The following is a 26,339-nucleotide window of genomic DNA, read 5'->3' as shown; positions in this document are numbered from 1 at the left end:
ATTTCCACGCATACATAGATGCACCATAAATATCCAGAATGCCGGTTAGATAATTTTCTACTTGGCAATTAGAGGGACTGCAAAGTTCTGGCTTGTGCATTTCTCTTATAAAATAGAAATGACTGACAGTACACAGAGCTCAAATTCCATGAAGCAAATACATATAAGTGATTGTGCTGAATTTTTCCCCCTTTTTGGCTCTTGTAGCAACTGTTTTGAATTTGTTTGATTTACCTAAGAGCTAAAATTGTGAATGGAAACTCAAGGGATTTTTCTGTACATCGAGAAAATGGAATTGAGTATTTGATAGAGAGTAATTGCTTAAGACAGGAAAAAGAGGAGATTGTAGCACTCAAGATTTTTTTTTATAGCAGAGCAATAAAAAATGTGAAGATAAATGAGGTCGAGTGGCAAGTGTCTGAACCTGTTGGACATAAGCCCCTGTGGCCATTGATGGACAGTGTTTATATGACTGCTGGGCTGTTGATAGATAGGTAATGTGCATGAGCGGCCAGTGTTCCAGGAAGTTTAAGGAGATGAATGGAAGTTGCATGGCAACCCAAGAGTCTTCCTAGGAAGGCAGTTACTCCTACAGAGTGCCATCTGTCTGTCTGCCTGTTCTCTATTCTTCACTCCAAACTGTCTTCCTTCTCTCATCTTTATGATGGCTATCTGAATAATATGCTAGCCTGAACTTTGGCCAGGACATCTAGAGAGAGGACAATCCTGAATTATTTCCCCTTGGGGTCATGATTTTAAAAATTGGCTAGATGGCTAGAGACCCTTGAAGAGTTTTCTTGGATTATCATCCAACACAGTGAGACCTGTGCTTTGGATAGTGATACCCGTGGAAGCTGACATCAGCAGCAGCCCCAGGCTTCAGTGATTCAGGGCCTTTGGATCGTCGGCTGATAGTCCCATCGCCTTCCCTCCAGCGCTGCTAACTCGGCACTGGCTCCATGGAGTAGCGGGTCTGGTTTACGGAATCTGATCCAGACTTAGCAAGGGGTGGGTACAGATTCGTTCCCAGAGCAGAAGGCTTGGCATGGCTGGTCTTAGGCTGAGGGAACTGGAAAAACTTGTCCGGTTGTTCTTGAAACTCCAGAATTTCGGGGGCAAACAACCATTCAGCCCACAACAGGAGCACTGCTAGGGCCCGTCTCATCTAGCTGTAATGAAGGTTATGAGATGTATTGAAAGCACTTAGCACAATGCCTGATATATAGGAACACTTGATAAATGCTGGGGTAAAGAAGCCAGAGAAAACCAAGGGTGACAGTGGATGACAGAGGCCAAACTCTCCTTCTGTCTCACTTAAAAGCAGTTTTAATGATTTCACTTGAAAGGCAGTATAATATGGTGGTTAAGGCCATGGACTATGGAGCTAGACCACCTCAGTTCAAGTTCTCTGTAATTTTTTAGCTGTGTGACCTTGGGCAGGTGCCTCAATTTTATCATCCCTAAAAGAAGATAAAAAATAATATTTCCTACCCTGTTGGGTTGTGGGGATTTGATGAGTTAATACATGTAAAGCTCTTAGAACAGAGCCTGGAACATATTAAATGAGATGTAAGTATTAGCTGTCATTATTCTTTTAAAACGATAAATGGTATAGGACATACAGGAACTTCAAAGGCTCAAGGCCCAGTTTCAGAAGTCACCCTGAGTTTTCAGTATAAACATCTGCTCGCATGTTAGCCTTCCCCATTGGGCTGTGAATTCTTGAAGAGGAGGGAAACTCTTTTACTTATCTGTGTAGCATAGCATCCTAATATGCTATAGCATCTATGCCACTTAATTGCCTGAGATTTACTAGGTGCCACGCACAGTGCTGGGCATATTGTAGACGTTCAGTCACTGTGGGTCAATGCAGGTGGGGAGGTGAGCTGAGCAGGTTAAAGGTGAGAGAAGGGCCCCAGGACCATCACACTAAATAATCCTCAATACAAACTATCCAGGAGGAATCCAGGAGGAATCAGGTCAGCATGTCAACAGTACACAGGCCCAGGGAGGACGTGAGGAAGGAAAGGGAAAATGATGATGTGCTTGCATGTGTCTCAATATGATTAGTAGTAGTAGTACTGTACTTTTGTGTGTGTATGTGTTGTGTGTTCATTTTGATGTGCATGGAAAAATGGGGTGCCAGTCTGCTCCCCTTCCCAAGACGAGAGCTCAAGAGAAATCACCACAGACAAAGACCTGTAAGCTACGAGTTTGGCAATGAGGGCTTCTAGGTCACTCTTCCCCAACATCTGTCATCTGTGTCATGCCAGGCTTTTTGGGGTAAAAAACAATTAGTTAGTGACTCCTTCAGCCCCTAACACCTAGCACATGCTTTGTCCCTAGAGGCTCAATAATGATTTATAAATGTAATTGAACCAAAGTCCAGGAGGCACTCATTACCCATCTCTCCCTTACTACACGGTTTGTCCAGCCAGGTCTCCCCTTCCGCCATCCACTTTATAAACAACATGTAAACATTTCCCAGGCATCTTCTTCCTCCACTGCTTTTTGTCTCTCAAAAACTTCAAGTGCCACCTGGGAAACAGAGTTATGGAAATCCGGAGACCTAGGACTCTTCAGACCTGCAATCCAGTTTTTTGCCCTCAGGAAGGTCCCTAATTTCTCTCCCAAATTCCATTTCTCCTCTTCCTCAGTGACTATTTTCTGAGGCCCCATCAGGCAATTCTGGAAAGTGTTCCATGTTCCCTTCTCTTAAATGCCACCCTCCCAGACACCACATCCCCTCTAGAGACTGAACACTGGAGAGAGGTGGAAAAGTACTTTGAAAGTGCGCGTGTGTGAGGAAAATGCTAAGTGTTCTGTCTGATGGCTTTAGTGACAAGTTCCCTTCTTTAGAAACTTGACTAGACAGAGTGTGAGGAAAAATTGAAAAGGCAGAAATGTGTGAAGCTTGGCTGAATAATGACTGGCAGGGTAAAAAGATAAGATAATCACTCACCCCCGGGGTTTCTATCCTCAAGCCCCAGAAGATGGACAACAACAAGCATTGAAGCTGCTCTAAGTAGCGGCTATGCTGCAAAAGCCGAGTCACAGCCCCTCTTAGGCCACAGGACGGGGAAGTTTGTGAGACAGAGAAGATGCCCAAACATGTGGGACACCACGTCTGCCTTGGAAAATAGCCAAGATGATACGGTCTTATTCAGGATCATTTAATTAAAACAGATTCGGTGATTAATGACCGTGTTGTTGTCAACAATCAAAACAGCAGTGAGTGCTCTGGCCAGTGTTGCCCAGTTGGTTGGGCTTGGTCACACTTCTCTATAGGTTGCCTTCTTCACACACATTTTCTGTGGCTCTAAAAAGTTGTGTTTGATAGTCATCGGAATACTGCAAAGAGCATTGGATTTGGAATCCAGGTAGCTTGGTTTCAAACTCCTGCTCTGCTGTTTACCAGCTGTGTGACCTTGGGCAAGTCCCCAGCCTCTCTTGGGCCATTTCCTCATGTAAAGATAATTCTACTTCATCAGGATGTTTTGAGAATCCCGTAAATGATGTTTGAGTAACCACTTTAGGAACACTGGGTTTCACAGTGCAAGTTTTCATTATCAGCTCTGAGTCTGCCATACCCACATGCAAGTCTAGTGAGTATATGGAGCATTGCACATGAATTAAGGAGCCTTCTTTTCCTGTCTGCCCTTATGCAAATTTGGTTCCTCCATGGACTGAATCCATGATGACACTGGGCCATGATGTGGCTCCACTGGACCCTGTTGTTTTGCCCCCCAAGCACTCAGAGCTGAATGAGACAGTGTTTCCCCACTTTCTTCCTGGGAACAAGTCTGGTTTGAGCATCTTCCAAACTCCAGCATTGCGATATCATTCCTCCACCCAGCCCCATTGGCTGTCTCCTGACTATTGATAGAGAAACCACTTGCAGAAGGCTCCAGAGCCAAGGATGTGGCTGGGCCAGAGGCGCGAGCAGCTTTCAGCAGTCAGGCCTCCTTACCTCCTTTTTTTCTTGAGAGCTTTTACTAGGCAGCGCCTCCGCCTTTCTCTTGGCGGCATCTCCTGATGGAATGCACAGACAAGGATCCTCAGAGAGCACCAGCTCACTAGGAACAGTCCCCGGCCAGACCCACTGATCTTCATGGCTGAGCTCCATTCTTCCTTTCAGGCTGTCCTCCCCCGTTCCCTCCCTGCCATCACCATAGCGACACAGCGGTATAAAAAAGAAAAGAGCGAAAGCATCTAAATATAGTCTGAGTCTCAACACTTTCAGCATGTAGTCTAAAACGTAGGGGTGACAGCTAGAAGCATCCAAAGGATGAGTGACAGCCAAGAGGAGGGTGAGTCAAGGAAGGGTCAAGGATAGAGGGGTAGGATGGGGAGCAGTCATTTACTGAGCCTGCTGCCCCTGTCTTCTCATTTAGCCCACACCACCCAATGGATTCTACCTTCTCCATGTTGCTGCTGAAGACATCGAAGCTCAGAGAGGCTAGGAACTTGGTCAGGGTCATACGGCTGTATATAAGGAACAGGCTGAGATTTTTAACCCACATCTCTAGGACCCCAGAGTTTGTGTTTTTCCACCACATACACAGGTGCAGGCGAGAGGGTTTGCTGGGGATGCTGGGTTTTTGAGAAGGTCAAATGAATAAGCTGAGGCCAGACCTCCATTAAATTATTGGATGAGCCTAGGCCTAATGGGTGCAGATGGGGAGGGGAAGGCAAATATATGACTTCTACTTAAGAAACCTCTGTGTGCTCCCCCACGCTGGGAGAACGAAGGGGGCTGCTGGTGAGACCACGTGATGATGTGCAGTGGGAGTGGAGGCCCTTACGATGCCTTCAAATGAGACTTCAGCCAATGCAAAAAGGGCACGATTAGCAACTCTAAACCAGAGAATGCTCACTGTGATTCATACTGTCCCTCATTCCCTCATTTATTCATTCAACACGTCTTTTTATTAAGCATCGGACATGTGCTTCAGTCTGGAGATATGGAGACAACGAGAGCAAATACAGCTCTGGTCCTTGTAGAGTCTAGGACAGTGGGGAAGACAAATAAGGCAATCATTACACACTTGATTGATTCTTTACAACTGTGAGATGTACTGTAAGTACAAAACAGAAGAACATCAGCTCCCTGACGGTGTCCGCAGAAGGGAAATACAGAAGCTCTTACGAAAAAACCCACTTGATCAGGTTTAAGGGTAATGTGCACTTTCAAGGTGAATGGAGAGATTGTGTTAGAAGCTCAGTGTGGGCCATGGGCCTGTGTGGTCAGCGCACCCTGCAAACCCAAAGCCTGCCTTGTGTCTTCATAATCATCAGGAAGGCCATCTGAGAGCCACACAGATGGAGCTTTCACAACCCAACCAACTACAGTCCAGGGGTGGGCAAACTTTTTGACTCGAGGGCCACAATGGGTTCTTAAACTGGACCGGAGGGCCGGAACAAAAGCATGGATGGAGTGTTTGTGTGAACTAATATAAATTCAAAGTAAACATCATTACATAAAAGGGTACGGTCTTTTTTTTTTTTTTTTTTTTTTTTTTTTTTTTTTTAGTTTTATTCATTTCAAACGGGCCGAATCCGGCCTGCGGGCCGTAGTTTGCCCACGGCTGAACTACACCCAAGTGCAGTCTGACAGGAAATGTATTATGGCTTTTTCCTATAGCCCTTGGTGTCACTGGCATAAAACCGAATGTGTGCTATGTAGACGAGGTGAGTCGTTCTGTGGTATTGGCTCCTTGAGGTCAGCAGGGGCGGCACTGGGAAGTGTGTGAATTAAGCAGGAGTGGGAGGAGAATAGGCATTACAGCTGTGAGCTTGTGTGGATCCAAGGCTTTTCCAAACTACCTGCAAGGCAGCAAATATGGGGGATGCTGTATGAATGAGCTAGAATTAGATAATATAATGTGTGTGGAGCCCTTTAGCTCTTTAGAGAAATGCTGTCTAAATACATAGTGTTTGCATCAAAGATAATGATACAGTGCTCTATTTGTAGTGCGCTGCTGCCTCCCTGCCTGCCAGCTCTTTCCCAGGGATGTGGTGCAGATGAATGGGCAAGATCTGGGGGATGTGCTTTGAAATCCTTGATTAAAGGCCCTCCAGGCAGGTGTAGACTTTTAAAGGTATTATATTACTGTCACTGTCGTTGTGTTTTCTGTTATCACCCTGGGATGCCACCGCCTTCCATTTCAGGTGGTATGCTATGCCTAACCACTGCATGCCTTGAATGCCATTGGAAAGGCAGCAGCCCGCAGATGTGCAGTGTAAGCAAACATGTTTCTACCTGAGGGTCCAGAGGCATTGGGGAAGGCTCCTGTCAGCGGCCATTGCCTCTCTGTGAACCCAGACTTTCTGAAACTCGTTTTATTTTCACCGTGAGAACAAGAATATGCCAAAGTCTCTCTTGCAATGAATATTGACTGCAAACATTTTGACCCTGAATGTGGTTGAGAGGTGGCAATTGGAGGAAGGGCAGATGTGTTCTGTAAGAGAGACTCTTTTCACCGCCTCAGCTAGTAAGGGAGCATAGTCAGGAGAAGTGGTGAGGTGAGGGCCGGGTGGAGAAGGAGCTTGAGAAATTGCCACTGATGGGGCCTACAGAACTAGATTCTTACATCTCTGGCGGGGAGAGGAGGAGGGTGTGAACGGGGGGGCTTATCTGTCAACAAGGGCAGCCAAGATCAGGCTAGAAGGAAGTGAATTCAAATGCTGTGCCCACTCACTTGGCCTCTAGTGAGAACTCCTCCTCCAAGGTTGAGGAGCCTTTTGTAGGAGAAATCCATTCTGTTGGTTCCTCCACACATACTCCCCTGGAGATCAGACAGGACCCTTGAAGGTCCCTCTCTAACCAATGGGATGAAAATATGCAAATAAACTGCCTCTGCACCCACCCCCTGGGCTCCCACCCCAGGCGAGAACAAAGAGCAGTGTACGGTGGTAGGGAAGGTTACCCTCTGAAAGGCATGCAGCTCACATTGGGGCAGCAGATGCAGGAGAAAGATAATCCTCATTTCCAAACAGACTTCCTAAAGGCAAGCCAAGGTCTGTATGCAGGGATAGGGACCTGGGGAATGACGTTGAGGAAATGCACATCCTCCTCTCCTGGCCCATCCCTTTGTCTGTAATTCTTCCTCAGTCCAGAACACAGGGTTCAGGAATTTCCCTGCCTGGTTCCAAACCAGCACTTGTCAACCCCCTAATGATCTCACCTTCTTTTGACCCTATCCTGGAAACCAGGGAGAGAATAACCCTTTTATTGGTTGCTTCAGTTATAATTTAAACAACAAACTATTGTCAAGTTAAGTGGCATTTATGACTGCTTATTTTTATTTTTGCTTGTACCAGCAATTACTGCTATTTTTTTTTTAAAAAAATCTTTATTGTTGGAAGTATTACATATGTCCCCCTCCCTCCTTCCCCCTCCCCCATTGACCTCTTCTAGCCCGCCCCCACCCCACTACTCCAGGCCTTCATTACCCTATTGTCTGTGTCCATGGGTTATGCATATATGCATTTAAGTTCTTTGGTTGATCTCTTCCCACCCACATACTCTCCCCCACCTTCCCTCTGAGGTTCAACAGTATGATTGCTTATATTTTTAATGTTTACATATTTTATTGAGATATAATTGACTTATAACATTATTGTAGCTTTAGGTATATATCAACGATTTGATATGTGTATATATTGTGAAGTGATCAGCACAATAAGTCTAGTTAAGGTTCATCACTATATATAGCTGCAATTTCTTTCTTGTCATGAGAACTTTTAAGATTTACTCTCTTAGCAAACTTCCAAGTATGCAATACAGCATGACTAACTGTAGTCACCATGCTGCATCCCGGGATTTATTTGGAAGTTTGTAACTTTTGACCTCTTTCAGTCATTTTGCCCCTACCCTACTCCTTGCCTTTGACAACCATCCATCTGTTCTCTGTATCTATGATGGGTTTTTTTCCACATATAAATGAGAGCATATGGTATTTGTCTTTTGGTGTATGACTGCTCATTATATTACATTTACTATGCTATGAGCTTTACTTGCATTGTCTCATTTAATCCATTCAAAACCCTATGAGATAGGTTTAATTTTTGCCGGAAATTGAGGCTCACAGATGTGAGAAAATGCTCACCTGTCCAAATACACAGAGGCAGAATACACTCTTGAGAGTGGGTGTCCGTCCGATTGTACAGGTACACCTGGAGCAGGGAGCATAGCCTATTTATTTAGTCCCTCCTCTGGTTCCTCATTAGCTGAGTACTATGTGGTCACCTGTTTCCTCATACGTTGCCTGGGTCTTGCAGTCTCCCATTGGGTCATTTAAAAAAAACTGGGCTGAGGCCTTTCCAGCTGCCTCTACTTCCCTGTCTGAGGCAGACGCCTGGAGGTTTCCACCATGATGCTGGCCCACGTGCATAGTTCTTTGTTCCTCTTCCCTCCTCCCTACATTCTGTGTGCCCTGGGAGGATTCAGCAAATTCCATCAAAAGCCAACCATGCTGGAGATGGATCACAGAGGTCCATTTCCTACAATAGAGATTAAGGAATTTTCCAAATGTCCTAAAACTCTTTAAATACTGAATCCAGATAGCCCCGACCCTACGGCCATGCTCCTAACCGCTGTTAATGTAAAGACATTCAAACCTGTAAAGAATTTTTGTGAGTTTATTTGAGCAAGACTGTCGACAATTGCCGGGAAGCAGAATCTCAATGGATTGGGATAATGCTCCAGAGAATGGCAGTTTTTCACTTTGTTTTATACATTACAGTTAAAGAAAAAGACGTAGGTGGGTTACATGAAATCCATTCGTGATAGATTAGGGTAGCAAGAGAAAGCAAAGCCAGGAAACCTCTGGGATTGGATAAAAAGTAAAATGATAGGCACATACTTCTTTTACTTAGGTGGGTGCAAGATAGTTAACAGTCAACAATTAACATGATAACAATAATAATGAAGGAATTTATGGTCTCTGTCCCGGGGCCCACACATGTTTGGTTGTGCACTGAGGGGTCTGGAAAAAGGGAAATTACAAGTTACCCTGACATTTCGGAGGTATGTTATCTTAGATGCAGAAAGACAATAAGCTCAATTAAGGTACAGATTGACCTTTGTCAGGGAAGATACTGACCTAGGACATGACTACCCACTATAAACTGCTTTTAGTTGAAGTTTTAATTTCAGACCATGCTTTGTGGTTATTTGAGGTCTCTGAGTTTGCAAGGCTGCAATGCAGGCCTTCCTTAAGCTTGGCAGGTTAGCATGTGGCCCCTTTTTCCGTCCACAGCACTAATTGTTATGAATAATTATTTGGATAATTATTTTTATGGCATCAGTCACCACTTTACTGATGTCATGACTGAATAACCGAGGTGACAGTAACCAGGTTCTAGCCAAGGTGATTCCATTTATGCATGTTTTGAAGGCCAAAGGAGCTTAGATTTGTCTGGGAACACAGAGGGGAGCAATTGTGTGGCCTTTGTGTAAGAGTAGCCCAATGACAGTATTCTGAAGAATATGGGTAAGGACGGAATCGGGGACTAGCTGGGTCTGACACAGTATGCCTATCAATATAATCACATGTTAAGTGTTAAGTCAGGTTCTGCAGTCAGTGGGGGAGTGATATGTTTTGATTTTCTTTAAGAATATTAAAAGCACTCTGGCTGTTGAGGGGGGGAATGGACTGTAACAGGGCTAAAGAAATGGACGCAGGGAGCCATTCCAATGGGGTGGCTATTGCACATATACCTACACACAGACACACACAGACACATACACACACTCACATATACACATACACTCAGACACGCACACAGCTGAGTAAGATCTGTGGTTTTCAAAAACAAGGGTTGTGTTTTTTTGCTTATATTGTTTCTCACAAAAATCCTAAGAAAGAAATAAGGTCTCTTGTCCCTGTCTGGACTCAGAGAGGGGAAGGGCCTGGAGAAGGCAGCAGGGTAGAAGCAGCAGCAGAACTCAACCTCCGGGCCTTTGCCTTTTAGTCCCATGTCCTCTCCTTATACCACAGGCATGGTGGCACGAGAGTGGATGGGGGTTAGGGTGAGATGAGTCATGTGAGTGCAGGCTCGGGTCCTGTCTTTATGTAAAATTTTGACATCTTGTTCATCCTGGACTTCTTGCAGTTTTAAAAAAAATAATTACATTTAAAAATATTGCATTAAATTAGGATATGTCTTGATCACATGTATACTCATCCATTCAGGAACATAGAGCACGCCCCACCATAGGGCAGCAAAGAGGAAGAGTGATCGTTATTGTGGCTTAACCAGATGAGAGGACTCTTGTACTAGCAAAAAAAAAAAAAAGTGTACTTAGACAGCGGATGAGCACGTTAACTTTCCAGTGTGAGCATGTGCACGCGCACACACACGCACACACGCACACACACACATTTATCTTCGCATGGAGGCCATAAGCAATAGTCAAGCTTAGGAGCCTCCTTGAGGTTTGTGGTATTCTTGAAACGAGACCGATTTGCGCTGCCCGGTCAGTGCTAGTAAGTTGATTTCCTCCATGGAGGTACTAACTATCCTAGAGTTTAGTAATACTCACTACCCCGTGGAAATTCCACATAAGCAAACTAAGGGGAGGTGCAAAAGGGATGTTTTCTATACATGTTCACACCACTAGATTATACATCTCATGATAGCAGGAACATGCTTCAGATAAATAAATGGGTGGGTGGGTGGGTGGATGGATGGACATTACCGAGAGCTTCCAATTCCTGGGATGAAGAGTTTAGTCTTTCTCCTCCATGAAAGGGTGGAGAGGATAAGAATTTGTGATTTAAAATCTTGTCTACCCTGTAGAGCTGCCCTGCAAGTAGCCTGCAAAAAGGAAGGTGCCTACTTGAGAAGACTTCCTTTTAAAAAAATTGAAGATCCCCTCACTTTGTCCTGACCTTTGAGAAACAAAGTGAGTGGCCCCTTTAGGGTTGTTGACAGCACTTTGCCTCAAATGGCATCAGACGCCCTCTTCCTATAGCCAAAGGTAAGATGCTCTGCAGGCATTGGGAAAGGGGCCTTTAGGAAAGCCGTGGGTTGATCACCAGCTACACTGCCCAGTGATGAGCCCAGACATTTCAGGATGGATAGCGTCAGTGTCGTCTTCAAACACCTGGGTGTATGCGTCCATGGACATGCCCATCAGTCAGATCTTAATTGTCAGTGGAGACAAAAAGTTCTTACGTTTTGCTTAGGGGAAGCCACATCCTTGTGGGGTTTCTTTGATCAGCCTGACTAGTCATAGGAATGGAGAAGTTGCAAGCAGCATGGTCCATACACATTCATACACCCTTCCCTCCTACTTTGTACCTCTCTGCCTGCTCATCCTCCCACCCACCTGTTGCAGGAAGTTCTTCAATGAAATCCCTCTCTCTCCTTAGCCTGTCCCATATTTCTGTGGGTTCAGGCATGTAGGTGAACAGTGAATCAGGCGTGTCTGCCAAGCAGGTCTGCTGCCTGCAGTTGTGCCAGTTGTGCATAAAGGCCCCTGAGTGGAGGCTGACATGGAGCCAGCGCTCTCTGTGCCAAGCCCTGCACCCTACCATGTTGCTATGCAAGCCAGAGGAAGGCACCTGGCATATATACCGAGCGGTATATATCCAGGCTGTATCTTTTCTCAACCTTGCATGAAGGTGCTGTATAGCCTAGCAGTGGCCCTGCCATCAGGGCAAAGTATTCTGATGACCAAATAGATACTGCAAGACAGTTCCAAGAGATCGTCTGGCTCCGTTCATCAAGTACACAAGCCTCCCCTGTTAGTTGGCTATTGCTGTGTAACAAATTGCCATATACTTAGAGGCGGAACACAATACCCACTTGCTATCTCACAGTTCTGTAGCTCACAAGTCCAGGTATGGCGTGTCTGGGTTTCTGCTCAAGGCTGGAATCAAGGTGTTGGCTGGCTGGGCTCTTATCTGGAAGCTCTGAGGAGGTGTCTGCTTCTGAGCTCATTAAGGTTATTGGCAGAATCCTGTCTCCTGTGGCGTGAGGACTGAAGGGCCCTGTTCCTTGCTGTCTGTCATCCAAGGACCACTCTGTTCCTAGAGGCTGCCTACGCTCCTGGCCACGTGACACCGTCCATCTTCCAATCAGAAATAGCGTATTGAGTCCTTCCCATGCTTGGAAGAGTTTGATGCAGGAATCCCTCTGGCTTCCCCTTCCTCTGCAACCTGAGAAAGATCTCTGCTTTTCAGGGTCCATGTGACTAGATCAGGCCCACCTGAATGACCTCCCTTTTTCAGTGATGGCGAACCTTTTGAGCTCGGCGTGTCAGCATTTTGAAAAACCCTAACTTAACTCTGGTGCCATGTCACATATAGAAACTTTTTGATATTTGCAACCATAGTAAAACAAAGACTTATATTTTTGATATTTAGTTTATATATTTAAATGCCATTTAACAAAGAAAAATCAACCAAAAAAAATGAGTTCGCGTGTCACCTCTGTCACGCGTGTCTTAGGTTCGCCATCACTGCCCTATTTGAAGGTGGGCTGTGGCATATAACAACTGTATCATATAACATTATGGGAGTGACGTCTCACCATAATGACAGGTCCCAGGGATTCGGGCAGAACATCGTTAGTGAGGCATTTTAGAAAGTCAACCTAGCACAGCTTCCTCACCCGCCCACGTTCCTTTTAAAAGCCAAACCTTTGAACCTTTTTCTCCCCAAAGGCTTGCTTGAATAAGCACATTAATACCTTACTTTATCAGATAGTGACCCACTTTGAGCACACGCTAGCATGCGGTCAAATAATGTGTAAGTCAGTCAGAACTACCTTTTCCCACCCTAACCTCTCTCACATGTTCTGGTAGATTCTGACTTTTGTCGGTCGTATGTTGCCAGTAGCTCCCACCAGTTCACAAGAACTGATTGTTACATGTTTAGGAATTTCGCAAGCTGGTTGTTAAACCTATTTGGAGCTTAAAATTGACTACAGTGGGAGTAATTTATACCGTGGGAGGCACATTCCCCAAATCAGGGTTCCTCCTCCCACCCCTTAGACGGCTGGTTTACCAGTGGCCCACTGGGTGCAGACCTTCATAGTTCATCTACTTGATCTCAGGTAGAATGCAGGATCCTGTCTGTGGCCATTGGATGCATGGTCATCGTTTTACTTTTTAATGCCACCAGGAATGGGGCGATCACTCCCTTCTAAGCAGGCTCACCTCACTGATGTGATGCTGGGTGGTAGAGGTGACGCCTGCCTTCCTGCCAGTGGCCCCAGTCCTTCGGAAGCAGCACGGGTGACAGCCCCAGAACCATTTGGAGGGGCTGTCATCTCCCCCCGGAGAATCTCTCCCGTAACCGGGAGCCACATATCAGGTCCCGGTTAGAAGTACAGTCCTCAGAGCCACACTGTCTGAAATTCGAATCCCAGCTCTGCCACTTACTTAGCTACGACCTTGGACAAGTCTCTTAACCTTTCTGGGCCTCTGGCTCCTCATCTATAAGATGGAGGTAAAAAATAGTACCTACCTCACCGTTATGGTGAAGATTAAATGAGATAATATGGCGCTAACTGGTTTGGCTCAGTGGATAAAGCATCGGCCTGCAGACTGAAGGGTCCCAGGTTCAATTCCGGTCAAGGGCATGTACCTTGGTTGCAGGCACATCCCCAGTAGGGGGTGTGCAGGAGACAGCTGATCAATGTTTCTCTCTCATCGATGTTTCTAACTCTCTGTCCCTCTCCCTTCCTCTCTGTGAAAAATCAATGACATATATATTTTTTTTTAAAAAAAGAGATAATATGTACGGAGAGAATAGCATCTTGCCTGGCATGTTCCTATCTCACAGGTTTGTTGTGAGGATTAAATGAATAGAACAGTGCCTGGCACAAAGCAAGCACTATATACATTTTAATAAATTATTTTAAAATGTGGTTTTTAGGCCCTTCATCATCCTGGTCACCCTACTCTGGGTGTATTTCAGTGTCTCCCTCAAAATGTAGTGTCAGAATGGGCCTAATGACGCCAGCCTCTGGTTGACGTGCTACGTGTTGATTCTAGCCCCCCACCTTTTCCCAACCAGCAACAGCATTTGATCAGCTGCCTCCTTTCACCTAAATTTTGAAGAGTTAGACTTCTCCAAGGAGTCCTGGGCCCTGGACCAGCAGCCGGTGCAAACTCTGGAGCTTGTTAGAAATGCAGAATCTCAGACCCCACCCCAGACCTTCTGAACCAGAATCTTCCTTTAATAAGATCCCCAGGGGTGATGCATAAGCGCATCAGGGTCTGAGAAGCGCTGTTGTGGGGGACCCTATCTACAAGAGAAAATAGGTGGAAGCATCCTAAACCTCCTCATGGGACAAGGAGCCTTTCCCCCAGACCTTGGTAAGGTGAGGAGGGTGGCCGTGTTGGGCTGTCAGAAGGTGGTTGGAAGTGGGAGGGGCTTTTTGTCCTGGTTCAGAGCCAAAAACCTGCCAGGGAAGAGATGGGAGCTGCTGCTGCCCAACCGGGAAGATAAAGACTAAAAAAAGAACCTAACACAGAAATGTGAGGCTTCTGAAGGCTCCCGTGGAAAGGCTAAAAGCTCTGCCATCAGCTCTCTGCTACAGCCCCAGGTCAAGGAGCAGCCAGTGTAAATTTAGAAATGATGAAAAGGAGCCCTTCTTGATCTGGTGAAGAGTCACTTCAGAGGAACCAGGAGGGACGAGGTCACCGAGTCAGAGATTATTTAGAGATTATTTCTAGCGAGGGAGGGCCAAAGGGTTAGGAAGCCACCTGCTCACTCCACAGTGCAGAGGCACACGCACTCATTATCTGCCTGTGCTGCCTGAATTTAAGAGGGGGATTTCTGTGGCCCCTCACTGCGGCCACAGCTTGGGGACGGTACCCAGAGTTTGCCCGTCTGCTTGTATGAAGTTAGCTATAGGAGTAACAGGAGACAAGCGCTGAAATCCCAGCTCTGTTGCCTCCCAGCTGTGTGACTCTGGGCAAGTTACCTAACTTGCCTGAGCATCATTGTCTTGTCTTTTGATTTTTTTAAAAAATACATTTTTATTGATTTCAGAGAGGAAGGGAGAGGGAGAAAGAGATAGAAACATCGATAATGAGAGAGAATCATTGATCAGCTGCCTCCTGCATGCCCCACACTGGGGATTGAGCTCAAAACTTGGGCTGGGAATCAAACCATGACCTCCTGGTTCATAGGTCGACACGCAACCGCTGAGCCATGCCGGCCAGGCTGTCTCATCTTTTTAAAGGGGAAGTAATAATGGCTTATGTTCCACAGTTTAAATAGGCATGAAATAAGGAAGTTCTCATGGTGCTGAATATAATGTAAATGCATGTATTAGCTTACATCCCTGTAGTAGTCATTCATCCATTCAACAAGTAAATACGGCTCCCTCCCCCTTTCACCCGAGAGGAACTCAGTGGTTGAAGAGCAGCCTTTTCTCTTTGTAGTACCCGGAGCACCAGAGAGGCCTGATTTGGAATTGGGTGTCCTCAGTGCAAAGGGATCTTCTGAGGGGCCAGCCAGGCAGCTCAGCAATGTGTTTTCCAATCCCTTCTGGGCTGTTGGTGGGAGATCTCCTAGGAGCGTCTCCCTAGCAGCACAGCCAGGTCTTAGCGGGGAACGCTGCATGCTTTCACACCCCCTGCAGCAGAAGGCTCAGAGCGGAGGCAGGGGCAGTCCCTGGAGCCTTGGAAAGCATGCCTGCCTCAAGGAGCAGCTGCTCTGGATAAGCTGACCCCATGACCATTTAGTAAGTGCCACTGGGACAGAAGGAGGCATTGGGAATAGTTGAGGCTTAGGGTCCAAAACCCCTAGCCTAAACCCATGAGTTAGATCCTGGCTTGCTGTTGGAGACCTCTCCCATACACGGAACCAATTAGCAGGCTAATAAACTAAGAGTATAGTTCAGTGGCATTGGGATTCTGGCCTCTTTGTTTCACTGAGAATCCTTAGGCATTCTATCAAAATAGCTTTCATTTTTTTTTTTGTCCCTAATGAGTTATATTTTTACTACAAAAAGGCAATGTAGATTGATTTCATGAAGCCTCAAGTGTGTTAGAAATTCACGATTAGTCACTCAGCAATTCATTGTTGAGGGAGAGCCTCCTCTATGCCAGGTACTAGGACTACAGAGGCAAATTAGAGACAAGTTTCCCTTCCTCATGGCACTCACAGTCTAGTGTGGACAGATAGACTATAAACAAGTAAGTTTATAAACCAGCTAACTTCAGGCTGTGATTAGTGCACTGGAGGGAATGAGCAGAGATGGAAAGTGACCCGTGGTGGAGAGGTGGAGGTGGTGGGGAGGAAAAAAATCCAAGGAGAGAATGTGGCCATGGAAGGCCTCTCCAAGGAGGTGATGTATACGTGGAAACTCAAAGGTTGAAGATAAGCATAGACCCAGACACAGAGAACAGCAACGGTGCTGCCCTAAGTGGGAAAGGTCTTGATTTAAGGAACAGAAAGACCAAGGGGAGAATGTTATGAATGAACTCAGAGAGGTCAACAGCACCTCTATAGTACAAGATCCTATAGGTCACGAAGGATTTTGTATCTATCCAATTGTAGGCCTGGATTGCATTTTTAATAGTTAATCTTGGTTGTTATGCAGGGAAGGATTTATAAGTAGAGGGCAAAGGCAGGAGCAGAAAAATCTCTTAGGAGGCTATTGCAAAGTCCAAGGGAGAAATAATGGTGTTTTGATCCAGGTCTTGATAGTGGAGGGAAAGATGGTGGCAAATTAATAAATTAGGGTTGGAGGAAGGAGTTCAGGGGAGTGGGGGGCGGGGAAGAAGGAAAGGAAGGAATTAAGGGTGATTCCAGGTTTAGGGCTTGAGAAATTTGATAGGTGATGGTGCCATTGACGGAAATGGGGAAGAATAAGTTTGGAAAGAGAACTCAAGACCTGGCTGGTGACTCCGATGGAATTTAAACGTTCTTGGGCCTCATTTGTGGCTTGAGAAGAACTGAGAACTTTCTCAGTTTTCAAGAGCTGCAAGGGATTTCTCTGGGCTTCAGGCAAGGTGACACCTTATGTTCAAGCAGATGTGGTGCCTTCCCCAAGGATGATCTCAGTGACGTTATCTCATACCTGCCTCCTCCACGCATGACACCCTCCAACGAGTGGTTCCAGCTAGCTAATCCAAATTCCTCTTGCCACTACCTGATGTCTGTCCTCATTTCCCTATCTTCAACTAAGTTGTGGGTGGCTTCTCGTATTCTGTTTATCTGTTCACTAAAAGTCACAGGAAGCACAAGTCAGGCTATGTTTTATGACATGTGATCTGTCTAGCCCAGAGCTTGTTGCAGACAAGGGCATGGGACCAGATTTTGGGAGATTATGAGAGTTGCTCCCCATCCTACCACCCTTCACGTTTCAAGTCCCTCAACCCATTTTGGGATCTACCATCCTGCTTCAGCCACTTCTTTCTTAACCTGACTTCTATTTCCAGCCTGTACCATATCTTGGGTCACCAGTTCTATTTATTGATTTCCCCTTATTTTTTTACTTAATGTGCTGGGGTCCAACCCCAGCAGGTCCAGGGGTCCCCAAAGGTGTGGACGGAATCGGCGAAGAAGGAATGACACGGAGACAGCGTTCAGTTGATCAGCAGCCTAGCCAGGATCTCTAGCCAAGTTCTGGTTAGGATCTCCAGCCAAGTTCTGTGTCCATGTTCTCGTGCTAGGTTCTCCAGCCAGGTTCTCCAGGTTCTCCAGCCAGGTTCTGTAGCCATGTTCCCTCGCTAGGTTCTCCAGCCAGGTTCTATCCAGGTTCTCCTGCCAAGTTCTGTTGCCAGGTTCTGTCCAGGTTCTGTTGCCATGTTCTCTTGCTAGGTTTTCCAGCCAGGTTCTGTCGCCAGGTTCTGTCCAGGTTCTCCTACCAGGTTCTCTCGCTAGGTTCTGTCTCTAGGTTCTGTGGCCAGTTTCTGTCCAGGATCTTTTGCTATGTTCTCTCCAGCGAAGTTCTTCTGTCTCTAGGTTCTGTGTAGGTTCTGTGTCTAGGTTCTGTGTCTAGGTTCTGTGTCTAGGTTCTGTGTCCTGTTGTCTTGTTACATCTGTATTTATACCAGTTGATTCCAATCCTATCAATCTCTATTCCAAAGGTTAGGGCGTTTCTTATCTCCATTCCAGGGAGTAAAGATTATATAGCTTAAGCATGATTGTTCGTAGTTAAAGTGATTAATTACCCGCCTGGCACTTAGTTAAGGGGTTTTATTCCCTCCCTAACTTCAGGGGAAAATCCCTACCTGGGGAAACAACCTTTCTCAGAGAGGTGACCTTGGTTAAAACACATAGTGCCAAGAAGGTGAGCAAACATATTAAGAACAGTATGCCATATATACCAGGTCCCTTGAAACAGCAAGGATGGACCGGCTCCCAGCATTAATGGCTGGAAATGATAAGATCCCCGTATTTATTACTCTCAAACCACCAACAAGGTCATGCTGTTCTTAGTAATCATGGTCGCTATTTATTAAATACTTACTAAGGAAACATGCACCCTGTAAAGCACTTCCCATGCATGATCTCATTTAAGAACACTATGAGGTAGGTACTAGTATTCCACTTTACAAATGAGACTTGGAAAGCTTTGGCGAGTTGCCTGATGTCACCAGCTAATGAGAGGTGGGGGCTGGATGAGACCCCAGGCCATCCATTGGTAGTCAGTCTCCACTACCAATGCCATGCTCTGGAGGAAGGAAGGGCAAAGTGTTGTGGCCTTTTGGAGGCTGAACATTCACCTTCCTATGGTGGCTAGCCAGGTGTGTCTGTGACTAGGGTGGGTGCGGCAAGTAAGGAGGGGATAGAGTCTTTGTTTTTGAAGCACTGGGCACTGGGGCCAGGGTGAATTAGTAACTGCTGCTACATCCACTCCAGGAGCAATGAACCCACATCTGCTTCTGTGGGATTGACAGTGTGGACAAAGGAAGCTCTGTAGACACCCAGCTCTAAGGGTGATTTGAAAAAGCTCGGAGGAGCAGAGAGGTTGTCCCAAGTCAGAGTGTGAAAATATCCCTACTTTATAACAACAAATAACAGGAGGATCTGAAGGCCTCAGTCTCCTCAACAAAGGCCAGGTCTCTGAGTCTGAAATGGGGCATGCCCACAGGCAGCTGACAGGGTTTCTCGTGATCCCATCCTTCCTACGGCTGAGGGAGACTCAGCTCCACACCTGCCCCATCCAGCAATATCTCACACCCCCTGGGCCAGGCCTAAACATCTTGACTCAGGTCCAGTCCTGAAATATCTCCATCATTAAGCAAAGGTTGGAAGAGGCCTGGCCTACGTCCTTTTTTTAAAGCTCCTAGTAATATAGAAAAAGAAAAGAAAAGAAAGAAATACAAAACAGGGTGACTAAAATTGGTTTATATTTTTCAATGTTTAAATTAGCAAAGTAACACCTTTTAATATAAAAACCAATATAATTGTGCTAGTCACAATATCACCGTAGGGTTTATAAACTCATCACAATTCAGAGGATGCTGGAGTTAATGTGACCTGGTCCATGTTTCCCTGGGGCTGCAAAGCTCATTTGGAGAGAGAGAGCCTTGCTAGCTTCTGAGGCCCATTGTGGAGTACCAGAATGTGCAACTCAAGCCGAATGGAGCCTCCTGGGCTCCCTGTGACAGTCACTGCCCAGAGAAAGGGAGAAGTCCTGCTATTTTCAGTCAAGACTCCCACCGGCCAACTCCCCCCGCCCCCTTTACTATAAAATAAAGCTTTTAGATCAACATCAGCTGGATAAGGCAGCATGCATTATGGGAGGACCTAAATGCCTGAGCCATTATATGTGTAGTATTTCATGGCTCTTGAACTGCCCTGGGATGGTGTAAGCATTATTCAACCTGCTGTATACCAGTTAAAGTATTTGTCCAAGGTCACATAGCAAATCCAGGACCAGAACCCAGAACCTTTGACTGTAAAGTCTGTGCTCTTTCCAGTCTTCACATCTGGTCATGTCATGAAGCCACAGGAAGCCCAGGAGGGGCCTGGTGAGGCAGGGAGGGGACTGGGGCAGCCCCTGTCCTTCATGCCCCTGTGGTGTTGGGGCAAACTTTGACCTTTCTGGACTTTTTCACTGTTTCCTTCTCTTCCTGTTTCTTCTCCTGGCTGGCTTGCCCCCCACCCCCTCTACTCCTTGCTTATGATACTTATTTTTCCATCCACAGCAAAACAATTCCCATCAAGTTAATTGATGGTGAGGCGTATGAGAAAAACAAGAATTACTTCATTGAGATGATGGGCCCCCGCATGGTGGATATGAGTTTTCAGAAAGGTGTAGTACCCTGTCCTCCACACTAACATTAACATTCTCTCCTCTTCTCTTTCTTTCTTTCTTTCTTTCTTTCTTTCTTTCTTTCTTTCTTTCTTTCTTTCTTTCTTTCTTTCTCCAATCTGTTTGTCTCCTCTTCACCTTTCTTCTACCTCTCTGGTTCCCTTTCCCTTGTTTCCTTTCTTGTTCTCTCTTTTCCTCTCTCCCTCTTCTCTCTTTGCTTCCAGCTGTGTCCTAACATCTGCCAGCCTGTCACATGGTATCTGTAAGAGGGATGCTCAAGAGCCAATGGTAAATGGATATAGGGAAAAACAGAGAGAGAGAGAGAGAGAGAGCCCTGAGAGTATGTGTATGAGGCTCCCTAATTTTCCTAAATGGCATAATATACAGGAAAGAAAAAGACCAGATAGCACAGCGCCAGGCAGGACAGCAGCCCTTGGAAATTCGCCAAGGCTCTCAGCACGAATTTTCATGGGGCCGCTATTCTCAGGGCTGAGCTTATAGTCCCTGGGCATTGAGAATCACTGTATTTAGATTTAGATTCTGTTTGTGGTTCTTCCCATTCCCCAGTGCGGGCCTTGGGAGCTATCTTATCTGTTATATTCCCTGCTCTCAAGGTGTGTTTCTCTCCCTGACCTTGACAGAGCTGAAAGCACAGGTTTGAGTTCCAGGTCTAGGCCAAAGACCTATTTGCAGTTCTCTGCCCTCCCTATGAGGAGCATCTAGATAAGGAGGCAGAGAGTTACAAGAGTGGGAAAGAGGATTCTGACCTGAGTGGAAGCTTCACCAAGAAGTCAAAGGACTTCTCAGAGTGGATGGAGCTTTTGTCTCCAGCTTAAATGGTCCATACACTCCAGGCCTCTAAGAGGGAAGCCGGAAAATCCTCTTCTGGATAGGTAACACTGTGGTGGGGGAGCTGCCGGTATTTTCAGCAATACACCTTCCCTGGCAGAACTGTCAGTCATATTCCTTCAGGCCATGCCCATGGTCACACAGCAGCCCGCTCCCATCACACAGCCGAGTCCCTGCAGTGGGACAGCAGGCTGGGCTCACATCTCGTAGACAGCCCAGGGTCTGGGGCCTAGGGAGAAGTTCCCAGAAAATGCTTCTTGACGATCAGTGAGTTTTGTCTTTTCCACTCTAAGCAAGGTGTCCAAAAAAGTGCTAGAAAGGTGACCAAAAAGTGTACTCACAAAATACACACACACACACACACACACACACACACACACACACACACACACACACACACCAGCAAGTCCTGTGCCTAACAAACCAACTCAGATCAGCCTACCTTTTCATACAAAGCAAAGACGAGCCTGCCTTTAAAATGGAGGAGGAACCTCAGAGGCTCTGATTAGACATTTTAGGCTATTGTTTATTAGCACTTCTTTGCCCTTTAGAAAGCATTTAAGTCCAGAGAGAGAGAGAAAAAAATCATGGCTCACTGTTGAGATCCACCCGGTTCCATGGAGGAGCCACACAGGGAGATGCAAGCCCACACAGCAACTCCATGATGATGGGCCTGTGCCAGTCTCATGCCAGTCTTCAGGGGGGAGCTGTTTTCAAGAAAACTTTGATTCTCTGATGACTTGTTTTTAAGACACAGTGTGTTGTTGAGATGCCCAGAAATGAACAGAAACCCCCATTACCTTGTCCCTTGGATACTTGGGATTTAAAATGTGATGATTTACATCATGTTCTTCATGCTTTCCCAAGAGTGCATCAGGTGTAATAGTAAAGGAGTCCTATATCAGATAGTATTAAAACATCTTATGTTAGTTTCCACCATGGAAGCCCTGTGAGATAAAGAATGAGATCATAGGATTTCACCCTCCATGCTTTCTCTCTCTCTCTCTCTCTCTCTCATTTCCCTTCCTTATACTTTCCTAATAAAATTTTCTTTATGAAGCTCACATAAGAAGTGGGTATATACACAAGGAATGGAAATAAATTCCTAGCTAGTTCTGTTGACATATTTCCTGTAGTAGAAGGCTACTGGGTCATACCCAGTAGTTTACCTGCTGCCTAAAGAAATGCCACTGTTACCATGTGACACCCAGTGGAATGTGCTGCCCAACTCACTTCCTACTAACCATCAGCAGGATCTGAAATGACTCCTCCCCACCATCAACCCCTTCTCCCTTACCACTCCCTTGCTGTCCTTCTGGATCCCTTTCATCCCTTTGCCCTCTTTTCTTTGCCTCCTGGCTCCCTTTCCCTCTCATCCATAAGGACAGTTATGACCAAGAAGACAAAAAAAGCTAAGACCATTTTTTAAACTATCAGAACAATACAATCCACCTTAGTCTTGTCAAAGCCACCATGGCGGGACTGGGCTGCATGTGCCAAGAATGATGGGGGATGATTTTAAAGGCTGTGCTCCAAGTGACCAACCAATTTGCCGACCCATTCGACACACACTCTCTCTCTTGTTGTCCCTACAGGAAAACCGTAAGGGTTAAAATAGTAGATGAGGAGGAATACGAAAGGCAAGAGAATTTCTTCATTGCCCTTGGTGAACCGAAAAGGATGGAACGTGGAATATCAGGTGTGAGATTCTTTAAAAAAAAATAAATAAGACAACAAAAAGAAAAAATTTTTAAACAAACTGAAAACAACAAAAAAAGCAACTATATTTTTTCTCCCTGTTTTTTGTCCCTTTTCCTCCTTCCTCCTTTTGACCAACATACTTTTTTTTTATTCTTTTCCCTCCTGTATTCTCGCTCTCACCCTGTTTCGGTATCATCTCTGCCTTCTCAGCCTTAGCTTATTTCCAAGTCCTCCTTTCCCACCTTTTGGGCAGCACTGCAGCCTCGGCTCCTCATTACCTTCATGAGTTACTTCCGCCTTGTGCTCCAATGATCTGATTATCACTGTCCTCTGCACTCTCCCCTGCAGCACCCCCCCCCCCCACACACACACAAAATAACCCGTAAATGTGGGGATTCCTTGGTGGGTGGGGAGGAGAAGAAAAAGAAAGGAATGTGATGCAATGCATGCTGGTGCCCCTTCCCTGCCTTCTTCCCCTCCCACCCCTCACTCTCTAGCCTGGATTGAATGGGGGAGGGGCTGATGGGGGGCTGGGGCCCATGTTGCAATGATGCTTTGACCGTTTTCTGCTGCGTTCCCCAACCTCCGTTGAATGCTTGGCAGGTTATTCACTTGCAGAGTGTCCCATAGGCCCCTCTGCCCTTCATGGAGGTAAGTGTTTTATCTGGCTATTTCACAGTTGGGTAGACAGTGGCATGAAAAGGTATGCCATTTGTCAGAGGTCACAGCTTCTGAGAACTCTTTGAGAGAGAGCTGGCTTCTGAGGTTGTCATGTAATCTGCAATCCTGAGCTATTCTTCCCCCCTTGGCATCCCACCCCATCCCATTCTACCTCTGTTCCTAGTCCAAGGTGGGGTACTTGATTCAGGCCACTTTAGGATAAGGCAATCCTTAAAGCAGAAAATTGAGAGTCTGCAAAGGGAAGAAAGTCTCCTTAGCCCTGGAGAAGGACTGATAATGGGCAGGCCTAGGGTATTGACTTTTCCAATTGGAGAAGGGACTCTAAATGGTGTAGCTGATGCTGATCCTTAAGAAACGGGTGTTGAATGGTTCACAGAAGGCTGACTTTGCTTCATATCTGCAAATGAGCATATTACGCAGCTCCCAAGATAACCCGGATCCCACACCAGAGAAGTGGCCTCATCTCCTTTCTTCTGGACACGCTGCCTCTTAGAATACCTGCCAGGGTTCCATTTCTAAGGGATTGGCTATGTTGCAGCCAAGGTAGAGGTAAGGAAAGATTTCTTCCCTTGAAGAAAATGATTGGAAGCCAGTACTTTGAAAGTGTTGGAGGACTATGTATGGGAATGGGTAAGGGTGCCCTTGGGAAATACCAAGAGGAGGACATTCTCACTCCCCTCCAAGAGACATATGCTGCTGGGAGTCTTGTGGAAGATTAAACAGACCCACCTGTTTGTCAGAAGGTGTGATGATTCTGCAATTACTTCATATTTGCAAGGAAAGATCTAAGTGATTTGACAACTATACTTCCAAAGAACTGTATTTCACTGACAGGTCTTCTTCTCAGACCCATAGGATTGATCAGTTCTCATTATCTCCTGTGGACTCACTCTGCAGACGGGACCACTTCTATGCCCACACTGGTTTGGACACACCTGGTGTTCTAGAAGCAGAAGCCCTCTCCATCGTCTATTACTCATTCTCTCCTTGGCCACTCAATAAGATGCTGCCATGAGCCTGACTGCCAAAGAGCGCTGGAAGAAAGAACGAAAAAAATCTCTGGCTCCATTGCTTCCCACATTGTATTCCTGCCAATCCTCCAATTTCTGCCACTGAGAATATTCTCAGAAATTGCCTCAACACCTGCCCTACCTCATTCCCACCTCCCTTGTGCATTTACTCCACATTCTCATGATTGGCTGGATGCAGCAGTCACTAGCTTCATCAGTTTTCAAGTCCCAAGAACTTAGGTGTAAATGAAAGCAGCAAAAGGACCATATCTTTCCAGGGTAGCTGGAAAGAAGGCAGGGGCTCCAGACAAGACGAATAGGTTAGAAGTCTGTCCATGACTTTATTCCACCAGTAAAGAGGCTCTTCTTTTCTGCCTCCCCAATAAATTCCTACCAGCAGCAGGACAGACAGTGACCTAAGATAAACCTTGGTCAAACACAGACACCCGTGGATTCTCTACATTTGAGGACCCCTTTGTGCTGCACTAGATTCTCTGTCCAAGGAGATGTCAGTAAATCCCTGGTGGGGCCTAGTCCTGGAGGAGGGCATAGGTAAGAAGACAAAGATTTCATCAAGTCATCTGTGTGATATGCACCAGTTCTTCCCAGTGACCAAGATGCCAAGATGAAAGGTGCCAATAGGAAAGATGTCCCTTTCCTAGCCACCTGTTGTCTACTAGTATGGGGTTAATTTTTGGTTTCTTCAGTTCTTTCCATATTTTGGCATCAGACCATAAGGTGAAAGGTCATAAAGCTTGAATATCTAGACTCAGAATCAAATGAAACTCTCTCCTGATTTCTAGAATTCCCTGCTGCTGTTGGAGTGAGAAATAGTACAGTGGGGATTGCTCTTCATTATCACTGCTGCATGGGAGAGCCTTAGGCATTCAGAATAGCATAGTCTCTGCATGGTCAAAATGGCAATTGCATTCTCAAAAAAGAAAAGTAAAGGACTGGATTTGAAATAGGAGATTGTATTCTTGGCAAACAAACCAGAGGCGAGATTAAAAGTTTTGGACAAGCTGGGGGAGGAGAAAATGGAGGATGACTAGGAAACACCGTTGCCCTGGAGTAGAGTAAGTATTGGGGTCTAGAGTGGACTTCTGAGAGCAATGCTGAGTAGCACAGTCAAGGGTGTTGGGCCTGGGCCTGGGCCTGGACATGGGAAGTCTCAGTTGGGAAGAGAAAGCACTTTCCCCCCCAAAATGGGGCCTGTTTGTGCCTCCTCTTAACACACTCATGGGCTCCCTGCGACAAGCTGCCCAGATGCTTCCAGTTGCTCGCAAAGCTGTGTTGTTTCCTGCTTGCCCCTGGGGTAGCTGAGCAGGGGGATAGAGGACGCTCACCTCACCCCAGGAATCAATGTAGGTAAAGGTTTAGCTTCAGCATCTCTCAGCAGCAGCAGCAGGAAAAACGCCCGGAGGGTATTGTGTCACTCAAAGCTGGATGAGATGGAACTCACTGACCCATCTTTAACTGCTAGGTGGAAGGTCTCAGATTCATGTTGAGAATGAGCAGAGAATGATGGAATTGCAGCTGACTGCAAGCCATCTGGCTGTGCTAGGGATGATCCTGGTGTTGGGAGGCATGTCAGACTGAAAAAGAGGGCAGCAGGGACCTTTAATAAGAGTTGCTCCTTGTCTGACCTACTGGGTTGCTTGGGTCTCTGGTCTCCACTGGAAATGGGGCCCAGGAGGGGCTCTTTCATGCAGATTTATAAAAAGAGCAGAATGAACTATCTATCTGTCTATCTATCTATCTATCTATCTATCTATCTATCTATCTATCATCTATCATCTCATTGTAGTAAGGAGATCCATTGATCCATTACCCCTTGGAATTCCATATGGGAGAAACCAG

At 46.0% G+C, this 26,339-nt stretch overlaps 1 protein-coding gene across 7 annotated transcripts in view; it reads left to right on the top strand.

Moving 5' to 3' along the window:
• The window catches only part of SLC8A3 (solute carrier family 8 member A3), a 136,932-nt gene that overhangs the window by 97,102 nt on the left and 13,491 nt on the right, over window positions 1-26,339 (top strand). For 3 of the 7 annotated variants that reach the window (XM_036311415.1, XM_036311435.1, XM_036311397.1), the window contains exon 3: window positions 22,683-22,786. In XM_036311415.1, the coding sequence (XP_036167308.1) occupies window positions 22,683-22,786 (104 nt within the window). Of the gene's footprint in view, window positions 1-20,131; window positions 20,239-22,682; window positions 22,787-26,339 lie in introns of those variants that run through there. The other 4 variants (XM_036311426.1, XM_036311406.1, XM_036311388.1 and 1 more) reach the window with 2 other exon arrangements.

The sequence above is a fragment of the Myotis myotis genome, unplaced genomic scaffold (genome assembly GCF_014108235.1).
Source record: "Myotis myotis isolate mMyoMyo1 unplaced genomic scaffold, mMyoMyo1.p scaffold_m19_p_1, whole genome shotgun sequence".
Taxonomy (NCBI): domain Eukaryota; kingdom Metazoa; phylum Chordata; class Mammalia; order Chiroptera; family Vespertilionidae; genus Myotis; species Myotis myotis.
This window is presented reverse-complemented; position numbering and strand designations above follow the sequence as displayed.